This window comes from Chanos chanos, chromosome 7 (assembly GCF_902362185.1).
Source record: "Chanos chanos chromosome 7, fChaCha1.1, whole genome shotgun sequence".
NCBI classification, from domain to species: Eukaryota; Metazoa; Chordata; class Actinopteri; order Gonorynchiformes; family Chanidae; genus Chanos; species Chanos chanos.
Window position 1 is genome coordinate 20,207,990 of NC_044501.1, and position 22,500 is coordinate 20,230,489.

At 40.5% G+C, this 22,500-nt stretch overlaps 1 protein-coding gene across 1 annotated transcript in view; it reads right to left on the minus strand.

The window, feature by feature from the left end:
- Window positions 1-22,500, minus strand: part of LOC115816095 (receptor tyrosine-protein kinase erbB-4-like) — a 102,977-nt gene that overhangs the window by 10,562 nt on the left and 69,915 nt on the right. The window contains exons 16-21 of the mRNA XM_030779064.1: window positions 21,789-21,943; window positions 19,367-19,411; window positions 17,852-17,984; window positions 12,490-12,612; window positions 12,165-12,263; window positions 10,373-10,558 (exon numbers count right to left, since the gene is read on the minus strand). Of these exons, the coding sequence (XP_030634924.1) occupies window positions 10,373-10,558; window positions 12,165-12,263; window positions 12,490-12,612; window positions 17,852-17,984; window positions 19,367-19,411; window positions 21,789-21,943 (741 nt within the window). The remainder of the gene's footprint in view (window positions 1-10,372; window positions 10,559-12,164; window positions 12,264-12,489; window positions 12,613-17,851; window positions 17,985-19,366; window positions 19,412-21,788; window positions 21,944-22,500) is intronic.

The window sequence follows — 22,500 nt, forward strand, 5'->3', positions numbered from 1 at the left end:
AGGGCTCCAGCAGTCAATCAATACAGATGTTCATTACCATAAGCCTCAACATCGCCTGTGCAGCAAAATATTTATCCCCTGTGTCTGCTTAAGACGAATTAGAAATCAATGGTAAACATACCATATTACTACAGTCACTCTTTTTAATGATGAAGCAATGAATGGCACTGAAAACGGAGAGAGAAAATGTGTAACAAATTTATGACCACATAAATTTCCTCTCTGGTGGCTTTTAAGAGGACAGATTGTTTACTAATGGAACCAAACCTGGTAGAGTGGGACTGCTGAGGTGGTTCTATTAGTGAAATATTCTTTATTTATTTTTGAACCATGACGCAATAAATAGCCCACAGATTCGGTCCATATAATCCATACAGAGGGCTTGAAATTAACGCCCGCCCACCCGCTGAACATTTGGCAGAGGCAGTAACTTTGGTGGGTAATCCTCTGGTGTTACGCATCTAACAATAACAATCACAATAATAAAAATAAGAATAAGATGAAGAAAAACAACAATAACAAGATAGAAGAAGAAGAAGAAGAAGAAGAAGAAGAAGAAGGAATGATTAAGGGGTTGATCACAATAGCATCTTCCTCACCCTGCTTGATTCTCCTCTTGCTGGTTTTTATGTGTCCTTGCCTTGCAGGAAACTTAGCCATAATGTGGTGCCTGGGCATAGTCGGTGTAAAAGCACCAGGTCAAATGGTGACCAAAGAGAATACATGCAAGAACGGAAAAGAAGTGATAAAGGAGGACGAAAAGGGAAAAAATGATGCCTCCATTAAAAAAGAGGCAGACAAGTCGCAAGTGTCTTTGGTGGGACCCAGCTTAAAAAGCTAATGTGCTGCAGAGACCGCTGGGGTCAAGGAACTGATACAGTTACAAACTCATCACCGATCTGAAACTGAAGACTATGAGGCATTTCAGGGCCACCTCTAAAGTTTGGTTACCCACTGTGTTAGAGGAAAGTATCGCAATTAAATCTCTGGTTGCAATGAAATCAGCCCAGTTTGACAAGATGAAGCTGTTTTCCACAAAATCAGAACTGTTAACCTTTTAAACTTGTGTTTTTAAAGTACCATACTCTTTAATGCATAAACACACACACACACACACACACACACATTGTTCAAACAGTAATGAACTCTTATGTGCCCCGACAAAAACGAATAGATTGATATTTATGCTAATAATGAAAGTGCTGCTTGCCTATGGAGTTTGGAAAACAACTAGCCACAGGCTGGTGAGCCACAATTCAGGCCCTGCCCATATAGTACCTGAGCACTCAAGACTCAAGGCAACAATGAACAAACATTAGTAACCTATGCAACACAGGAGCTAAAGGTCCTAGCCTCATTTTCCAACTCAGTTTAAAACAGCTGTAGACCTACACTGTGTAAAACACTGTAGCAGTTTCTTTGGAGAGTCTCTCAGTGTTTGATACCCTGTCAGCTCTCTTTAGCATGAGTGCAGACCACTGTAGGGGAAAATACAATACAAATACATGTTTACAGAACCAAAATACAACATTAAAACTGAAGCAAAAGTTTGTTCAGTCTCACACAAAGCGTGCAAAGCTACCAAACAAGCAACAACAACAAAAAACAAAAACTAGAGGCCTCATCCATCTGGTATTGTGTGGCTCTGCTGATCCGTAATTTTGCTTAGCATACAAAACTTTCCCTCACAGTCCACTGAGGCGCGAGACAGCCATAACACATTCCCAGTTTGAGAGGATATGAATGACAGAGGCAGGGAGAGAATGAAGTCAAAGCTACAGATGGTTAGCATACGTGTCCGGGGAGCATGTCTGATTGTCAACGGGGAGACGCAGACTTCTGGTTTGGCCCTCCTTCTTTCTGCACTGCTGCAGTTGTGCAGTTGTGTTCAGTAGTGGTTAAAAGTTCTCTGGAGTGGAGGAAGTGAGAGACTTCCCTTCATACTCATTTAGTAAGCTTTCTCACCTCAGAACAATGGAGAAACAACAAAATAGTAACAATTATTCTGATAACCATGGAGATAAGATTAAGATTAGAGGAAAGAAGACAGTGAGATCTGTGTAGAAACTCAGGTCCAGGACAGGACATTTAAAAATAACACCAGGAGTCACAGACATGTTACTTATACATGCAGTTGTGAGAATGATGCAGACAAGATAAGAAACTAGAGAAAAAGAGACAAAGAGACTGTCAAATAAAACAGAATATGATTAAGGCTGGAAAATTAAGCTCAAGCATTTAAAAAATCTGACCAACACTGATCTGAACCCAAATCAGGACATAAATGTTTTGGTCTGACCCATCCATACCACAAAGTATTAAAAAAAAAAAAAAGTAAAATAAAAAAGAATAGAATCAGTGGAATAGCAGCCGAATGTTGCTCACAAACCTGATCCTGAAAGCCAAAAGCCCCCAGGCCATTATTGCTCTTTCAACAAAGAAACACACTGACGCTTCCAACATGCCAGTCCGATGAGTATGAAAACCACTCTCTCGCACACATGCCAGCTAGTTATGTAAACAGGCATCTTTGCTACTGTTGCTTGCCATAAACCCAGAATAAATTATTGGATATTCAGTCCAGGGTAATACTGCTGCAGCACTGACTATATTCCACACACTCACGCATTCTTTACCAGACTAAAGACACTGAGCACGGTGTGCAGTTTAGCACATATCAGCACAAGTAGACACATGGGAAAATGAAATGTAACGGATTAGTTTAAGACATGTCAAACAAAACACAATAGAACAAAGCAAGAAAAGACAAGGCTTTTTACATTATATAACAACACACATACATGTCACACTGTTCCCATTATGCTCCTTGTCTCTCTCTATACCCATAATTACACTATTACAGTATATTAAAGAGCCAAGATAAAGGGAAATGTAACTGCAAAATGGTTTTAAATATATGTTAGAACATTAAACCAATTAAAGATTAAAGCACTTTAGTAGCATATTCCCAAAATATGCATTTAAATCACTCTGACAAATATTATGGGTTTTCTGGTAAGGCTTGCTGAGTGTTGTTTATATCAACTCAGTCAGTATATCAAGCTAAATGACAGAATTTTAAAAACAAACTCATTGAATTCAGGGACTCTTTTCTCTCACTGGCCACTCTGGTCCACACAGGGTCCATTGTACTTCATATGAACAATCCAACTGACGTGACCAGGGGAATACAGCACTTTGACTGGGCATTGCACAGTGGTACCAAATGTTTTGACCCAAAGGGTCAACGACATTCGGCTTAGAGACTTCAAGAAAAATCCTCTTAAGAATATGGTTTCTGTGGAGGTGGTGTTAATTGGTTTCTGTTATTATTTTAATCAAGTGAGAAAAGTGTTTCATTTGTTTGTCAGAAGTGCCAAAAATGTCTGAGCTGTGCTAGTTCTGATAAGGTGCCACACAATGGGTGCAAAATGACAATGCAGTCTTCTCCAGAGGGGTCTGGGTTTGGAAAGAGGAAAATAACACCTACAAGATATGTCAAGATACACACACACACACACATGCACGCACGCACGCAAAAACACACACACACACACACACACACACACACCAGCAGAAACTCAGCAGTCAGGTCTTAGTGTGCGTTTGTTAACTAATTGTATTCTTTCACGTTCAGATGAAGAAAACAGAAAACAAAAACAAAAACAAGCATATGACCAATGCTAATCCATGCAAATGTATGACTGAACAACCAATCAGACATCTCAGTAAGGAACAGAATAATATCTGTCAGCTTCTGAATATGCTCCACACACACAGAGTGAGAAAGAGAGAGTGTGTGTATGTGTGAGAAAGAGAGAGAGAGAGAGCGAGAGAGAGAGAGATCATTAGAGTGGGACTTCAGTGGCCATTGGTTAGAGCCTGGTGTGAACTTCAACCTGATCTCAGATTCAATGGAGTTGTTAGGCAGGCAAGTTCTAGTCAAGCAGCCAACCCCCACACCAAAAAGACAGCTTGCAACTGTTTCCCCCTTATCCTGGACTGACAGAGGGTGAAAGGAATGCCCAGCAGGAATACAGAGGTCATACAGAAGGTGTGGTGGGTCTTGGGGTCTTGATCTAACAGTGCGACACACTGTCCACTGTTGATTATGTAACTGTGAGTGATCTAAGAGACTGTAAAGCAGGTTGGAGTTTTTACAGAAGAACTGTCTGCGAAACAATACATTTTCAGAACTCTAAGAACTCTTTTCTCATCAATACAAAGTTAACACAGATGATTTTTAATTTGATAAAGAAAAAAAAAAAACTTCATTTCACCTCCATCTGTAGTGTTTCATTTCCAGTGGCACTAGGCTGCTCAGGCATAAGGGGTAGTAATTAACTAAACTACAATCCACAGACATCATCATTGACTTTCTTACAATTATAATAGTTCTAGCTTTGTTCAAAATAAACTGTGTGTACAATTTTTTCCCTTATTTGTCTTCATTGTGAAAGATCAGTATATGGGAAACTGTCTAATTAAGTCAAACTTGCTCCTTAAACAGTGATTAAGAAGTAAAACAATTGATACAGTTGTTCCAGAGAAATACAAGTCTGTGGACATATTACTCAGCAGACTAAACTCTCTCATTGTCTGGGCTGGTGTTGACCAGAAGTTATTCATAGTTTAGCTTGACTGGGTTTTGACCCAGGAGTCTGAACACCTGTATGGAGTGGTGAGGGGCTCTCTCCCCATTCTCTACTGTCCCCAAAATCCCATCACACCTCATCTACTCAAATGTCACTGCTCAGACAGTAAAACATCGTCTCTACTGCATTTACATGAATAAATGTCAATAATGCTCCCTGCTGCAGATAAAGATTCTGGAAAAAAGTTAGATGTGTGCGCGTGTGTGTGTGTGTGTGTGTGTGTATGTGTGTGTGTGTGTGTGTGTGTTTCTTGTCTTATCTGATATTGTCAACAAAACACAATCAGAGTAAATTTGATTTCCTATAAACGAATCAAATCAGATCAATAAACATACATATAATTATGGATAATGGTAAAATGTTTTTTCAGCAGACATACATTTTCTGGGTTTGAAGTGCACTAAAGGCAGCTACAGCTGAGTAGTCCTAGACAGAGTATTCCTCACTCGTAATGAAGGTTTTTGGGATACAGTTCTCTAGAAAGTCTTTAGACACAGAAAAGGAAGAGATTAGAACAGGCAACATTTATCCCTAATAATGATAATTAAAAAGATTACTGACATGCATTTCCATGTTACCTTTGCAATAATGACTGGTTTTAGTTACTCTCCTCCTAGCGTGGACAATACAGCTTATTCTATATTACATTCTGCAATTAAAGACGATACCCTGAAATTACTGTAAAAATATCTAGGACGCCAATTTATCTGTTTAAAAAGGATGTTTCACAGCCAGATATCCATTCTGTTTTGTAGAGTTTTCCAAGTACCATTACTGCTTGATCTAAATTCCTGCTGGGTTCTTTTCTGAAAATCACCCTGAAAAGCTTAAACCTAAGAAATATGCTAGAGATAGAGATTGAGATCTCTGCAGCTTTCCATCTTCAAATACAAACATGGCTAAATCATTCATGACTTCTGAGCCTCTGGATTGCAGTGAGAGAGATTCTGTGACTGTGTGAATTGTCCCGGTTCACCCCAATCTGTACACACGACAATTTGGCACTTTATTTTTTTTTCATACAGCAACCACCGCAAGCTGACCAGGTCAATCAAGCCCCTTCAATCTCTCCAAAATCCCAGCCTCATGCATCAATTAGTCGGGCTGACTCCGCAAGGTAACCAGAAAGTTCTGGAACTTATTTACATAAACCACTCTTATCTCCTCCTCACAGTGTCTCTCTGTTTAAGGAAGCACTCGTGTGTACTTTACTCCTGTGGAGTGGATTGCTCAGAACTTTGTTAATAGCATCATAAAAGAGGGAGTTTAAGTCTGAGAGGGAAACCAGAGCCTTTATGGCCAATGTAAAAAGGAACCAATATATCCACACTTTAGTAGAAGTGTTTAGTGGAATGTGCAAAAAGTAGCCCAAGGCATTGACAAATATAGAATGGAGGTTAACACATACAAGAGAGTAATGCTGTACAGAGCTGTGAGTAAAAGTCTAAGATTACACTCACATGGCTGCTAAGGACGAACCATTCTAGATGTTTCCTCCACATGTGACACAGATCAGCTGTTCACAGAACAGTGTGAAAAGCAAAAAGTAGCACATGGAGATATGTCAGTCCATATTTGCATAAGGCACTGAATACTATTAGCCATACACACATGCATGTGGTCTGGATGTTCATTGTGAAATTTGACTTTGGCCAGTTCTTAAGGTGGCCAAGAGGATTTTTATGTCAATTTCCATGTGACAGACTGCGTTGGCGGGGTGGTAGAAAACCTGGAGAAGAGAAAAGACCATACACTGCAACAAATTAGGTTCTTTTTCTCCTCTTTGTCCTTGTCTTCATGAGCTGAGGAAATGGCAGCTGGGCTCCACAGCAAATCATTTTAAAGAATAGCAAAAAATCTACCATGTGGGTGGCCTCCATGACTGGCTGGTAGTTGTGACACTCCTATCTAGAGTGTTGTTGTTGTTGTTGTTGTTTTTGTTGTTGTTGTTGTTGTTCATTTGCCCAGACAGGACATTTCAGACAAGATCTCAGATTAAACTGATATCAGACATGGAGCACTTTTAAAATGAGTGTAAACAGTCAGACAAAGACAAAAATACTAATCCCAGTCATTGTGAGGGCAATGGTATGCTGGACCTGATCAAAATGACAGCTATGATCCCACTTAGAGACAAAATGACACTTAGTGTAGTGGGTCACTTTTGCTGCCAATGGTTTATGTTTACACTCACAGCAAAACGACTCTGAAAACCTCCCAATGACAAGCAATGGTTCAGCCAATGTCCTCAGCTTCACTCACTGAGGAAGAAGTACGTAAGTAAGAGTGTGTGTGTGTGTGTTTGTGTGTGTGTGAGGGAGAGAGAGAGAGAGACAGAAAGAAAGAATAGGTCTTATACAGCTGCCTCTTTAAGATGGCATATAGTCTGTATTTTAAGATTAGGAAAATCTGATCTTTTCATTTGTGTTAATTGCATAACCCCCCTTTTAGTATGATCTGGTTACATTGTTTTTTGTTCCTCTGCGTATGTCACAGAAGCCTCTTGAAGCTTACTGTGGACTGGCCCTGATCTAGTTCTTACTGCAACAGGTACCTGTGTATGGTGCAGCAATGCCAGATATGAGAGCTGTCTGTCAGGCCACCATGCATTACTTTGACGTAGTTTGACTAATGAGAATCATCAGATGAATGGCCAGATCAGCCAGTGACAAAGAGCCCCTGCCTGTCTCTCAACCAATCAAGTCACAGCAGACAGATCAGCTGAAAGGATAACATAAATGCATGTTCTGGATTTTAATGTGGTCTGCAAACAAAGACTGTGATGACTTTTGGAGATTATTTTGTCCAGCTTAAAAGATAGGTGCCTTTTGCACAATCTAAGTGGATTCACTGCAAAGTGGTTTCAACTAACATAGCATTTTGAGTCAGATCAAGACAGATTGATGAGTTTTACATGCACAAAGCGTCGCTCTAATGCAGCGCATTTCACTGTAGGACAAAAACCAGCAAACTATGAATTAGGTCACCCTAAATTCAGATTTAATAACCTCAGAGAAAAACACAGAAAAACAGCTACCATTACCTAGCATCATGCAGCTGTGAATGAGTCACAGGTTTGCTAGCTTGTATTTACTATTGAGTCATGTAATTAGAATATGTTAACTTTCGGCTCTTCAAGTACAGAAAACAGAGTAGTGAGAATAAGTCTGCTTTTTTCTGCATTTACCCAATGTTAAATGATAGCAGCCGATGTTCGACGTTGCATAGGGACAGAGGAGAACTGCTTGGAAGCACGTTGTCATGGCATTTTATGCCATAATCGAGTTCTGTCACTCTCCAAAGTTCCTTTTTGTTACAAGGATATCTGCAGAAGCAGCTGTACTCAAAGGATACAGACAATAACCATCTTTTGGCTGAGCACAAAGCACATTTGCAAATGCTGATTTTTTGCAAAAATGTTCCTAAGTTCCTTACATTAACACCTACATCGTTACAATTAATTGTGAGTCTGTTGCTGTTTGTGGTGCTTTCATATTGTCATTTACTCCAGTATTGTTAGACTCAGAGTTAAATTAACATTGACAACATTTCTGTGTATTGTTTATTCCACTTTTCGTTTTTTTCTGTGAAAATGAAGTGAAGTGATTAAAAGTTGAGGTTTGTTGCTCATGAAAAGTGACAGAAGTCATTCGTTCAGCAATGTCTTACGCACGCACGCACGCACACACACACACATATATATATACACGCACACACAAACACACACACACACGCGCGCACACACCCATGCCAAATCACATCTTCTCTCATCTAGTTTCATATATCTAACTCTCCCTTTCATTTCCCAGTCATGTTCCACTACCCGTCCGTGAGAGAACAAGAGGCTTGAGAATTCACTCCATCTACCCCAAAACAATGAGTTACGATGTCGTGGTGTGAGACAGACTGCACCTGAAAGAGCTGAAGGTACCAACACTTAGGAAAAGAACCAGAGAAACAAAGAGTGAAAGAAAGAGGAGAATGGAGAGACTAGCTCTTGCTGCGCTTTCACAGCAGGACTGTCTCATGGATGATTTGAGGGACTGGTGTCCTACAGGTCAAGAAATCAAACATAGCAGCTAACCTCAACCCATAGAGTGGTCCTACCAGCTGATAAACAATATCTAGAGCAAAGTGTCTCCATCCAGAGGCAAGGGCGCCCCCAAGGGGTGGCTGGGGGGGGGGCATGGCCACCATGCTAAAATTCATGGCCACCCCTACTGGCCCTCCCAACTGACAAGCCCCAGCCATTCTAATCTCTTTGCGACAGCAAGCCCTTAAAAGTCTGATATGCATTTAAGGCAGAACAATTGAGGTTCTGGCCACGGCATTACAGGACACTTTTACAAGTGCACACAATTCCCTTGTTTTTTGGCTGGGAGACCCCGTTGTCATTTTGATTTTCAGTGCGAGTTCAACACATGTTGAGGTGAGCTCAACTGACATTACGAGACAGCCGTGCTGGAGGAACGGAACGCAACAAGTGAGTATTCATTCGACAGAACTGAAAGGTTTATTGGTTATTCCTTAAAATGAACCTGCTAAGATCGCTAGAATATAGATACACCTAGAATTACAGGCACTTGTAGAATTTTTGGCCACCTACAATCTTGACATTTAAAATACAATTTCTGTTCGAGGCTATGATTCAAAGAATGGAAGATACTTGTAAATAATATAAAATATGATGTGCTGGACATAAATGAAACCTTTGTAATCAGCTAATAATTAGTATTTATGTTTAAGCAACCAACATGCTTGATTCATTAGTGATGATGCATTCAGATTGGAATTTGATAGGCTAATTAATGATTCCTTGGCTGATGTCATGTGAATATCATAATCTGATATTCACATGAGATCAGTCAAGGAATTAAACAGTATGCAATTTCTTATACACTATAATATAGTCCTTAATTTTGTATTAACTTGCACACCCTGAAATTCCTCTATGCTGTATAGCTTTTTAGTATGCCACCCCAAGATTTGCGCTGGCCCCATCTGGCCCCCCCACTAAATATTCTCTGCAGGAGCCACTGTCCAGAGGTCCATGTGCGATGTGATTGTGTGCCTTGATTGAGGAAGTTATTTCAGGACATGTCTAGTGCTACACAGAGTTACCCTTTGGAGTGCAACGAACCAGAGTTCCCAGAGGATTCATTCTTTAGAATATATTCATAGCACAGCACTCAGAGGTTTGACACAGACACACATTTCACAGACTGACAAACACAGAGACAGCTGACAATAGGAGTATTGGATAAAGCTGTGTTCTCTGAGGTATATATTATCACTGAGTGTAGCATACAGAAATAGCACATGTATGAATGGATGCCTCAGTCATTCTCTTTTACTCATACACACAGACACACCTTGCATGGCAGAAGCTGGGGACCGGCTGATTCCCATTACAGCAAAACTCGAGAATAATAACTTTAACACTAACCCTAACAAAACCAAGAAGAAAAAACACTTTCATATTTTATTTTTTACCAATAACAGCAACATTGTGTAAAAAGGCACCTATGTAATGGTGTTTATTTGTGGGGACTATGCTTTTGAACACAGTTTGACAAGGCTTCCACAGCAAAACAGTTTCCATTCTGCCAAATGTCTTCCTAAGTTAGCAAAAACAAGTAAACTCACACACACACACACACACACACACACACACACACAGGCACATTCATATGTACTCATCTGAGTGGACCTGTTACCTTGGCGATCTGGACACACCAGTTGAGCAGCAGCTGGGAGCCGATGTTGTCCTTGTGCTCATGGACGTAGTGGAGCAGGCAGCCATGGGGCATGAGCTGGGTGACCAGCTGAATGGTTGGACTCAGACAGACGCCCAGCAGACGAACCAGGTGAGGGTGATCCACACTGGCCATGATCAGAGCCTCCTGCTGGACACACACAGACAGACAGAGAAAGAGAGAGACGGAGACTTTATACAGGAGCATAATGGTACAGTGGTGAAGTAGTTGGTCTAATAACTGGAATATCTGGAGTCCAATTCACTGGCTGATGTGCCCCTAAGCGATTAAAATGACTCCAGATTCACTCCAGTGACAAGTGACTTCTGATAAGGAAAGCAGTCAGTTTCAGTCTCACTGGTAAGAAGTATCAGATAAACAGAGACGTGTAAAATCATATATTCCCTCCTTAAAGCTGCATTAGTTCTCAGTTTATACTGTCCTGCTATACCACTGTCTGCCTCACTGTTAAGTGTAAAGTGCTGATCCTGAACCAGTAGAACAACACAGACGTCGCCATCACCGTTTCCCTACGTTTATTTTTTACAATTAACATGCAAAATACGTATAAAATCTCATCAAATTGGGAAATCAGAATTTTTAGCAGCACCGGCCGATGTTGTCTGTCAGTGATATAGGCCTATTTCATACAGAACAAACAGAGGAGGGACTGTGACAAGCAGCTTTGACGTGGTGGTTGCATTCTTTCATCCTGAATGACCAGACCTCTTTCAAAAGATATTCAAGAGATGTCGTGATCCACAAAACCAAGGAGAACAGAAACAAGACTCAAGAAAACTAGCTTCCTGTATAGATGAAAAAGTGAATTAGCAAAGTGCTAAAGTCTCAGAATTCAGCTTGTTATTTTTTGTTCTTTTAGTACTGAATGGCAGATCCAAACATCATTCATCCATCCTCTAAAAACATTATGAGGGTAGACGAAGTATTCCCTGAGACCCACTGTACTGTTTCTGCCCTGAAATCCTCATTCAATCATGTGTGTGAGTGTGAGTGTGTGAGTGTGTGTGTGTGTGTGTGTTTGTGTGTGTGCGCAGCTCCTGTCTGTCTGGTTGCAGAAGCTCTATGCCAGGTTTGCTATCTGCTCCAGGCCCTGTCCGTTCCCTGGGCAGCTCTGCCTGTTTTGATTACTGTTTAAAGGAACGCCTGCATGGAGTCAGTCCTCCACAGAGAAAGAGAGGAAAGAGAGGAGGAGGAGGGCATTCCTAATTAATTCTGACTGTGCTCGTCTTTATGCCCCAGCCTGTGGATCTCTCTTTCTCTCTCTCTCTCTCTCTCTCTCTCTCTCTCTCTCTCTCTCTCTCTCTCTCTCTCTCTCGGCCTCAGTCCATCTCTTATATATTACCTGGTGCGGTCTATGAGTGCTCCACTTGAACCCTTCGTTATACAGATGTCACAGTCATATGATAAAGTGTCACAGCATGTTTCACAACTTTATAACATGTCAGCATTCATTATTCATTATACATGTATATGTGTGTGTATGTGTGTGTGTGTGTGTGTGTGTGTAGATCTCACAGAGGACTACGATATCAAAGCTCTGTGCGGGAGAGACATGCTGGGTTTGAGTCAGTGAGGAGTCTGTTCTCATGAATGAGTTATAATCTGTAGCAGTCTCTCTCTGACAGTTTTAGCTAAATAGGTGGTACCATTAAATCTGGTTAAAAGCAACAAAAGCCTCCATTCTGCTAATGAACTACCCAAGTCATGGCCATTCAAAGCTGAACAAACTTACGTCCATAAACTCCACATTGGCTTTAGGTCCTGTGGTCTCATTGAGGATCTTTATGGCCACTGGGATCTTTACAGTCTCTCCCTCAGGAACCCAGATTCCCTAGACACATAGAACATTAAAGTGTAATTTACATATTCACACACAGGAACACATAAAGAAGACAGAAAAGAACATAAAATCTCTCTCTCTCTCTCTCTCTCTCTCTCTCTCTCTCTCTCTCTCTCTCTCACACACACACACACATGCACACACACACGCACATGCACACACACAGACACACACACACCACACACACACTCTCTCTCTCTCTTTCTCTCTGAGTTACCTTGTAAACGGTACCAAAGGCCCCAGATCCCAGTATTTTCACTCTCTTCAGTTCCGTCTCCTTCAGTATACGAAGCTGAGCCTGGTTAGGGGCGGTGCCACTTGGTGTTAAGGGTTCCACCAGCTGGCCAATGGAGAAAACAGCCTGTCAATCAATATCTCCACCCATAAACACACACGCTAATTAAACAATCTGTCTAATAAGCTCACGGCAACACAGAGCAGGAACCAGTCAGTTAAGGAGAGCTCTTCCATCTAACACACAAATGAGCTCATATATCAACCTCCCAACCAGACATCCTTTCTAACTCAGGCTCTCTATAGGTCAGCGCCATCAACACTGACAACAGTCTAAACCAAAAAGAGTTTGATTATCAGACCTCTGCAGATACAGACGTTATTCCCATGTAAAGCAGGTTAATGGCTCTGAGTGTTCTCCTCTTTTAGGACACAGTTTAACATTCTTGTACAATGAGAGAGAAAGATATAGAGACAGAAATGAGTTGTTGGTTAAGGCTAAGATAGAGATGATACGTTAGTGACTGAAATAAGCAGTGAGAGAATGAAAACGTGAGAAAGGGAGGTGGGGGGGGGGGGGGGCAGAAAAAAATAGCCCAGGGGGTGAGGACAGGGAAAGAAAATGTGACATATGTTGTCACTTGATGTTTCATTAACATTTGAGTGTGTGTGTGTGTGTGTGTGTGTGTGTGTGTGTGTGTGTGTGCGCGCACGCATGTGTGCGTGTTTTCTGTTGTTTCATTAGGACTTGCAAACAAGCTAAAGTGGAAAGTAAATCAGCAAATTAGCATGACTTCCAGGCAATCCCACAGACAGAGATAGAGAGAAAAAAGAGAGAGCGGGAGAGAGAAAAAAGAGAGAGTGGGAGAGAGAGAGAGAGAGAGAGAGAGAGAGAGAGAGAGAGAGTAGAGTCACAGTGTGATAACTGCTGATGGTGGTCTCACTGGGGTACCAGCATTTCCAGGCAGCTCATCATTTTGAACCATGTCTTAACTAACACTTTGCAGACTCTACACTCCATTTATCATTTCACACTAACTGCACTGCTTTTGATCTGCTCCGTGCCTGTTTATCTGTATATTGACATGTATATTCTCTATATTTCATTGTATACTGTGCCTTCTCACTGCATTTGTTCTACTGCATTGGCCCCTTCATTTCATTGCATTTGCACATAATACACTTACGGAGCTGTTTTTTACATTGCAGTAATCCCTTAAAATTGGTGCTTTAAAGCTACAGCAGGAACTTATACCATATTACCCCATGCATTGACTTGAACTCATCAAATGGTTTTGTTTTGCAATTGTTTGAAACACTAACATATAGTTTTTTGATGGGGCAATGGGCTACCACAAGCCCAAACCAGAACAGGTTCATTGTGTCTGGGCATGAATGTCTGGAACTCCACTGGAGTGTTGCTAGACCATTCTTCCACGACAAGAATTCAGCTGACATACACCACAATGACTGCATTTCTCTACACTCCCAAAATCCTCCCCCTTTCTTTTTCTTTTAAGACATGGTGTATACATTCCAATCCTTCCTCACCTGCTTGGCCTTCCAGAGGATACACAACAAATTCAGTCCAGCATTTTTTTTGTTTTTTGAGCGATCCATGACTAGTTGGCACATCAGTTAACTGGTCATGCGCCATACAACAAAGCAGTATAGATTCATCTTTTGGTTATTGCCTTCATTAGTGTTGCTGTCACAGTTTTTATATTAATTATTCACTGTGCCAGGGCTTTCTTGTGTATCACCTTTCTTTGATTTACTGTTCAACCAAATTAACCTAACCAGGCTCACTTAAGCTACATGTTGCTTATGGCTACTTTGCATGACATAAATACCTTTTATGACTGCAAGCTAAATAGATCTGAGAATTCCATCCCAAAATCACAAGCTGCTGCCTAGAAAGATCTAAGAACCTTTTTCCAAAGACATTAATGTGATATATAGTGTTCAGAAAGTCACAGTAAATGACCATCGATTCTTGTTTCCATATCAGAAAATGTCCATGTTCAAATGTCATGTCCAAAGTTCCAGTGGGGCTGAGTGTGCCTTAACTTTAAGTACCTTTGGTCTTTTTCACTGTAAACTATTAAATAATGGCTTTCCTATTTTGCACACGTTAGAGATTTATAATAGCCATTTACAGTGATGTAAAAAAAATGTGGGTCTCACAACCAAATGACAAAGCCACTCTCGCATCTGATGAAGCCTATACTTACTAACAGGTTGCAGACCATCCACAGAATGTGTGTGGGCTCAAAGTGGTGTGAATGTATTTGAGAAAAGGGCTGGCTAAAAATGTGTGTTTGCATGCCAATGACCAGCCTCCATGTATAGCATCCCCAAAAATACATTATTCTTCTAACACAGATTGTGATCTTTCTTCAAGGGAAAATTTGGAGAAATTGCCCATCCCTCTTTAGGAAATGACTTCACTTGTCACCCAGTTCTTCACTGGATTCTAAGGAGTCCCTACTCAAGCAGAGTGTTAATTTTCTTTGACTATTTTAAATGCTCATGACATTGAACTGCCCTTTGGACTTAATCTTTAGGAGAGACCTTGTGCAGGAAATGGAGTTGGTTGACTGGGTGGCTGAGTGGGATGGAGACTTTTGGTGTCTTTAAAAATGCCAACCACCAAGTTATCCATGTAACCAAAGATCACGCATTTACTATTCCATGCTAAAGACAGGAATCTCCTAACTCCTTGCTGAATTTGTGCTGCTGGAGACAACAAACGTTTAGTCATCCTAATCAATCCTGGACTACAGGACTGTAAGAATGTACAAAAGTTCTGGCTCAGGGTTTGAAATGAGATTTCTCCAACTGTGCAGAAACAGTTTCTGCTTGAGGCTGCTGAATCTTTATCATACTGATATTGGGTTATTGCTGTTGGAGAAGGAGAATGAAATCATGGCTTGCCAAAGAAAAAAAAAACTATATTTAATAACATATTGATATTGACCTCTGAACATTTTCCTTAAACCATACCAGGAATCTCCACAGCACACACTACAACCTCTTGAACCTTTCGCTGTGAGAAATAAGCACTCAGGCCGAATGGTTTTTCATGTGCAAATCAGATCATACGACATTTGACTATATGATTTTTTCAGTCTACTGCTGTAGACTGAAAAAAAAAATCACTGATCCACTACCGGTGTGATTTGGAACACCTTAATATACACATTTCAAAATATACATTTACAGTTTAAGGGTCTGTGCAATGCAATTTCACTATAGCATCTTTCATCGTTAACATCTTGCTGGACTGTTCGTGATGGATTCACACACCCTTGATTGATACTTGCAGTAATCTTTTTTTAGAGTTTTTTTTTTCTGTTTTGGCTTGAAATTGGAACCAAGCTGAGAAGTAAATGCTTCCAACCCTGGTTCATGCTGCCCTTCCCTCAGATTTCCATGCCAGCAGCATGTTGGCCACTGTTCCTCGTGGAGCATCACTAATATGAGCAGTCTTCATCGCTAAAGCTCCAGTAAAACGTATCTCTCTTATACAGTCACTGAAGTCTCCTCTTCTAGCATCGAAAGAAGTCAGTCTCTATATACACAACCCAGAACCTGATGCTAATAAACTGAGGAACAGCACTTGTGTGAAAGCACCTGCTTTTCATATACATCGTATTCAACATTTACACAACTGTGTCCTTTATTTGGGCAGCTACATGTAAACTGAGGAATTACAGTGTATTTGTTCAGAGTTGAAGGAGCTGTTGCATGTTGGGGTGCTGAAGTTGGGCCATGCACAGCAGGAGCTATCCACTACTGTAGTGCTGAAATTCACCACTTAATTTAAGGGCAATGGCATTTGTCTGAGAATCAGCTCAGATTAAAGCACTTATCATCTGTCTTACCAACACAAATGAAAACAAAGTATATGGAGGTACAGACACAGAGTACATTTCATTTCATCCCATTGAAAACAAGTCAAATTGTTGGTGATGATCGCTAATCAGTTAAGTGATGGTGTTCTCTGAGGCTGACACATCATCAGTAAATTTTTTTTGTGACTTGTTTAAACTCCCATTGTGAAGGAGAAAATCCATTTGACCTTTACTCCCCTATCTGTTTGCTGATGACAAAATCAGGAGAGCGATGTCAGAGGAGAACCTTTGCTCCTTCTGTCATTGCAGTGGCTTTGGGGTTGTTTTAATGGAATTTTCCAGAGTCTTGGCCTGTCTGGCAGCTTTTTCAAGAGGACAAGCATCTACACTGTCAGTCCTGGGATCAACAATTCAGATAGATGCTGTATCTAAAGATAGGCCAGTTCCAATCCAATGATTACAAACTTGAATCATTTTGCATTGAAGGACACAGAAGAACACGACTCAGTGAGAGTGAAACCATAGATACATAATGGGATACTTGAACAAAATCAGTAGATCTGTATTTTAAGTGGCATATAGGTCAATTAAAGAGCATTTGCATGAAACATACCGGGGTGGTGAATTAGGTGAATTAACAATGAACAGTGAACTAAACTAGTGATAAATAGGATGTAATATTTAAACAGGCTTCTCTCTGACTTTGTATGAATCAGAATTTTGGCTTTGATCTATCTGAGAGATTAATATTCAGGAAAATTAATAAATGAATCCTTGGGGTGTATACTTTTGGCTTTCAGTGATAGCTGTCTAATGACAGAAAATTTGTTTGTCAAACTTTTCCACTAAAGCATATAAAACTAGACAATGATTAGTCAACTTCTCCTCATATTTCAGCGTCTGTGGGACTTTTCAAATCCAGAGGGTTCTAATATTGTTCAGTTTGCTTCAGTGCCTTTGAGAGTAGTAGACTAATGAGTTTTGTTTGAGTTGTGAATCCCTGATTTGCATTCAGTAATTGACTCTATTCATTGTCAGCCATTTCTGAACACGCAAACTGTCCGTGTAAGAATTAAGTGTGTACCAAAGAGCCACTTCATATCAATGGACTGATTGAGATACTGATTTATAATTCCCAGTCTTATCCAAATATTGGTCATTACCAGTCGTAAGTAACATAGCCATTATGTATCTAATTATTAATCTCCAACAATCTCATGTGTCTCTAATGTACATATAATAGACAATGTAAATCATTTTTTATGGTCACAGTAGAGAGAGATATGTTGAACCATATATCTAAAGCACTGGAGTATGAATTGGGCCATTAACCAATATTTTTGGAACGAGGTGCAAGTCTCAAGTTACATAGTTGAGTCCTAATCTCTAGTGTACAAACTACCAGGTGCTGAAAAATCACTGTTCAACTCTGAGAATTAGTGTTTGCATTGATGAAGGTTCTGAAACTACTACTGGATGACCTCTCACCTCTGTCTCCAGGAATCTACGTAAGGCTCTCTTTTTCTTGATGTTCTGCCGTCTGATATAGATGGCCACACCCAGTGCCACAATAACCACCACAAACAGCCCCCCGATCACACTGGCTGCTATCAGTGGTGTCCTGGAGAGAAACAGCAGAAATTAAGAACACGGTCAAAGAGTTATTCAATATTACAACATCCTTGGTTCACTACGTATCTAATCTACAGGCAAAATTATCCCTGACTGTTGAATCTTTTTTCTTCCCCAACTGATTTCTCTGGGTTCTATCTGAATCTGTGTTGGTTGTGACCACCTGAGGAGAACGTGGAGTGTTCCATCCAAATATTCCTAAAACCGAACACGACCAGCATCGTTTCTGATTATTTCCTGAACTGACAGATTACCTAGGATTTTGGAAAGCTCTCTGCATAATCTCGTTCATGAGTTGGAAGAGGCTGAAAGTTTTGTGGCTATTCCAAATGACACCAGATAGATTTAACAGTGTCATAGCATTACTGCAAATCAGTAAGGAAATGAAATGAAGGTTGTGTGTACCAGTACTACAGCCAATGGGTATCATAAACACCTCAGATCTTCATAGGTTATAATAGGGTCACCGCCTACATGGTTAAAAGTTTGTTATCTGCTCTTACAGAGCTCTGACCCCAGGACTGCAGATCTAATCCTTTACAGCTCAGGTCATGACCTGAATAGCTTCCAGGTCAGAAGTTTTGATGACCTTTTCTTCTCTGCCTCTGCCTTTCTACCTACATCAAAGACCTTTCCTTTCTCTGTTTACGGTCATATTTTCTCTACAAGTATTCTTACCTAGAGGAATACTACTTCTGTTCGTCCATCTCAGGGTATTTCATGCAATAGCTTTCATTTATCGGATCCTGTTATCACAGTCATAACTCCAAATCATATCCACTTACAGTAATGGCTTCAATTTTCCACTGTTACTCAGAAGAACCTTAATCAGTATAAACTCAGCATTGCCCAAAGGTCTTTTCTCAGGGGTGAAAAATCATAGCTTTTCATTTCTTGCAGGTTCATTCAGAAAGCGAAAAGTCTACAGGTCTTTCGATGCAAAACATTCTGACGGGATGAATCAGTTCATTGACAAAGCCACTGATTAATGAATTGAGTAAAAACAAAAGCTTAAAAGTTCATTTATCTATTTAACTGGCCTTGCATCAAAAGCTATTTTATTGTTACACAATCATACCAGTACATCTGAGTGTAGGGTGCTGGGGTAGGAACAGTAATTGTGCAGTATTCTCCAGTTTGACCTTTCACATATACATACCTCTAACTAAACCCTTGCAGTAGTCATGAGAGAATGTTTTTACTGCTGTTTTCATACATGTTTAGTACATGCCAATAAGAGGATTTGATAAAATTCGCCATTTATAATTCAGTTCAGTGCAATGCTACTTGTTATCTTTATGCTAAAAACTAGTCCTAGAATTTTAGACAAATGACAGAGAATAAGCATCAAAGTTAAAGAATGTTTCTTACCTGTCTAATATTCCCATGCAGTCTTGAACCCTGGGACCAGTGCATCTGTGAAAAATACATTTAAGTTACAGTGACATTTTAGGAAGAAACTGTCCCTGATGTTTATTCAGACACAAAAGAAGGATGATATTCTGCTGAGTGAAATCAGTTAACTCGCTCAGATGGCTGCATCACTGCTTCAAACTCTGAAATACTGATAATTTTTGGAAAACAGTGATGAGATCATGTTACAAATCAGACAAATCTGACTTATTGGTTTTCCATCCATTCATCTCTTGTGAATGAAAGGGTGTGAGCTCAGATATTTCTGGCATTTGCTTGAGAAAAATCATCTGGACAGAGCACAGGTTTGAAACAGGGAAAGCAAACTGAAAGAGAGCATATCTATCAGATAAGAGTAATAAACTACAAAAGCTCTCGCAACTCCAAAAGAATCTGGGAGTGTCTAACTCATACACAGTTGTATTCATTATCCAGTCGTGTGTGTCATGGCCCTTCTTTCCACTGCAGTCTTCAGTTTCTTATAGAATAGTAACATGCATAAACATTACACACACTATTACATCTAGGGTTTGGTCCTTGTCTAAAATGATGGACAGCGTGTCTTAGTGTAATCCATAAATAATTTTGAAGGTTTATCTATACATAGCTTTGTGGTATATAACTGTTGAGGTGTGGCCCAAAAATACCTTGTGGTATTTCTTAAACCATAATTGTAGAATAGTATGTGTTCAAGAGACTCTTGAGGTGAGAGTGGACTCATGCGATCACGTCATATGCATGAGCATATCACCTCCCCCTAAGGTGTTCATAGAGTTGCCACAGCCAATCAGTGCCAGTTAGTCCCGCAGTAAACCAGCTAGTAGAAAACCCGGGAAGTGAAGAGGAAAGAGATAATAGCAGGAAATAGTTGTAGCAAGCTAAGTTTACCAGTTTAATGAGCAGTTAATCCCCCCTTGGATTACCCGTGTGCGTGAATCAAAAGGTAGGTGCATGTTTTACTTGCTTTTGTGTTTCATACTTAGTTATATCGCTACTCTAGCCAATCATTCTAGAGGCAGCTCGTCCAGTTTGTCTTAGGTGAATGTTACGTTCGGCCTGTTAAACCCGTGTAATTGCTATGTTTCATAATTAACCTATATTGCCAAGAAAGGTTAAAGATACATGTTGTCGTGACAGCTGATGCTACCAATTTAGTGTTATTTGTGTTATTAACATGCATCAGATAACCTTGAATGAGGAACCTTCCAACCTTTGACTGTGCCACCAATAGCCTATGAGACCATGAAGCCATTTCCTTAGACTTAAAATGAGTAATATACATTTCAATCAAGGAGGCTATGACGCCAAATGTTGAAGAGTAGTTTATTAATTTTCATTGATTTTGATATATCGGTTCTTGCTTTGATAGAGTATATGTAGTTCATTACTTACCCTGAATTTGCTATTTTATTTCATTCTCAGCTATGGTATGTAGTGCCGTGATGGCAAAGAACTTCTAATCTGATTATTCTCTGTGGATCTTGCATGTGTTGGTTTTCCATTTCCATTTCTTGTACACCACACACTCACTCACCTTCACCTGCCAATAAACTGGTAAAGGGAAAGTTCTGCCTCCTCCGTGTTTGATCAACACACCGTGGCAACGGCTATCACACCTTAGCCACTTAGTCTCAACTACAGCATGAACACAATTAGAATGATTGTGTGAGATTCTGATCTCATAATTATTTCTCCAGTGGTCTACAGATCACTAAAGACAGTGTCATGAACTTTTCAGAGTATTCTGTCATGCTGCTGAAGTGTACCCAAATCTAAATGGTTTCACTCCTTTTTTTCCCCCACACACATCAGATCATGAAGAAAATGAATTGGTGTCATGACAGATCCAGTCATATGTCTCCCAGTCATATGTCATCTTGCTCTACCTCCTGCTGCTTTACTCTCAGATGGAAAATGTTCAAAATGCCTGTCATTCACATTCTCGCTGGAGTGGACCCATGTGTACATCCTAATTGAGCCCCTCAGTGACCGTGAGCTTCTGAGGACTTTTTAACACAACAAGACTGCAGAGGTTCCACCCATCACAGAGCAAATCTACTGCCCCAGTTAAGGGTCTGATCCAAGAGCAAAAAGCAGTGTGCAATTAAAGAACTCGGTTTCACTTCAGAGATGTTTTCAGGAGGAACAGATACCACTTTATCTATTTTGCCTAAATAGTCCCCCTCACAAGCACTCACACTCATGCTGACGCGCGTGCAAGCGAGCACACACGCATACACACACACACACACACACACACACACACACACACACACAAATATAAGCATGCACACACACACACACACACACACACATGCACACATATAACCATGCACGCGCGCGCACACACACACACACACACACACACACACAAACTTACCCTTGCGTACAGTTAGAGTGACAGGGATGACATTCTTTGTTGGTTTCAGCGTATTTAAAGATGAAGCTGTTGGCTCCCTGCAGACCATTGGGACACTTCTCCACACAGTTGGGCCCGTCTTTGAGATGCAGGCATTTCACACACTGATCTGGACCCTAACAGAGTGAGACCGAGATAGACAGTGAGAGAGACGGAGAGAGGGAATACGGAAAGATGGAGACATTTGAGAAAACTGAGACATTGGTTTAGTCTAGTCTATCAAAAACATTCTAAGTAATGCCCTTTAAGCTATTACATTGAGGCTGTTCACCGTTTGGGGAGTGATCAACAACTGTGAGTGGGGACTTCAGACGTGTGCATGATTCTCAATGTTTCTTCTTGATGAGTCGCCATGGAGGCAGGTGACTTTCAAGGAGAATTTTTTGACAAGAGTCTGCTTCAGTTTTGCTTGAGGGAGCTCCTTCCCCCCTCTGCTCCATCCATTCAGCATTCATCCTCTCCAGTCTACTGATCAACGGTCTGACCAGTTTCGTTATTAAATCGTGTTTTTCACCTGTCTCTGTGTAAGATTTAAGAAATCCTTTGTTAAATCTGTCCCAAATCCTGTATCCTAAGCCTGTTTCCATGGATCTTGAAACTGTTCTCATGTATCCTGAGATTGTTCTTATGTATCCTGAGTCTGTCCTCATGTATCCTGAGCCTTTTCACATGT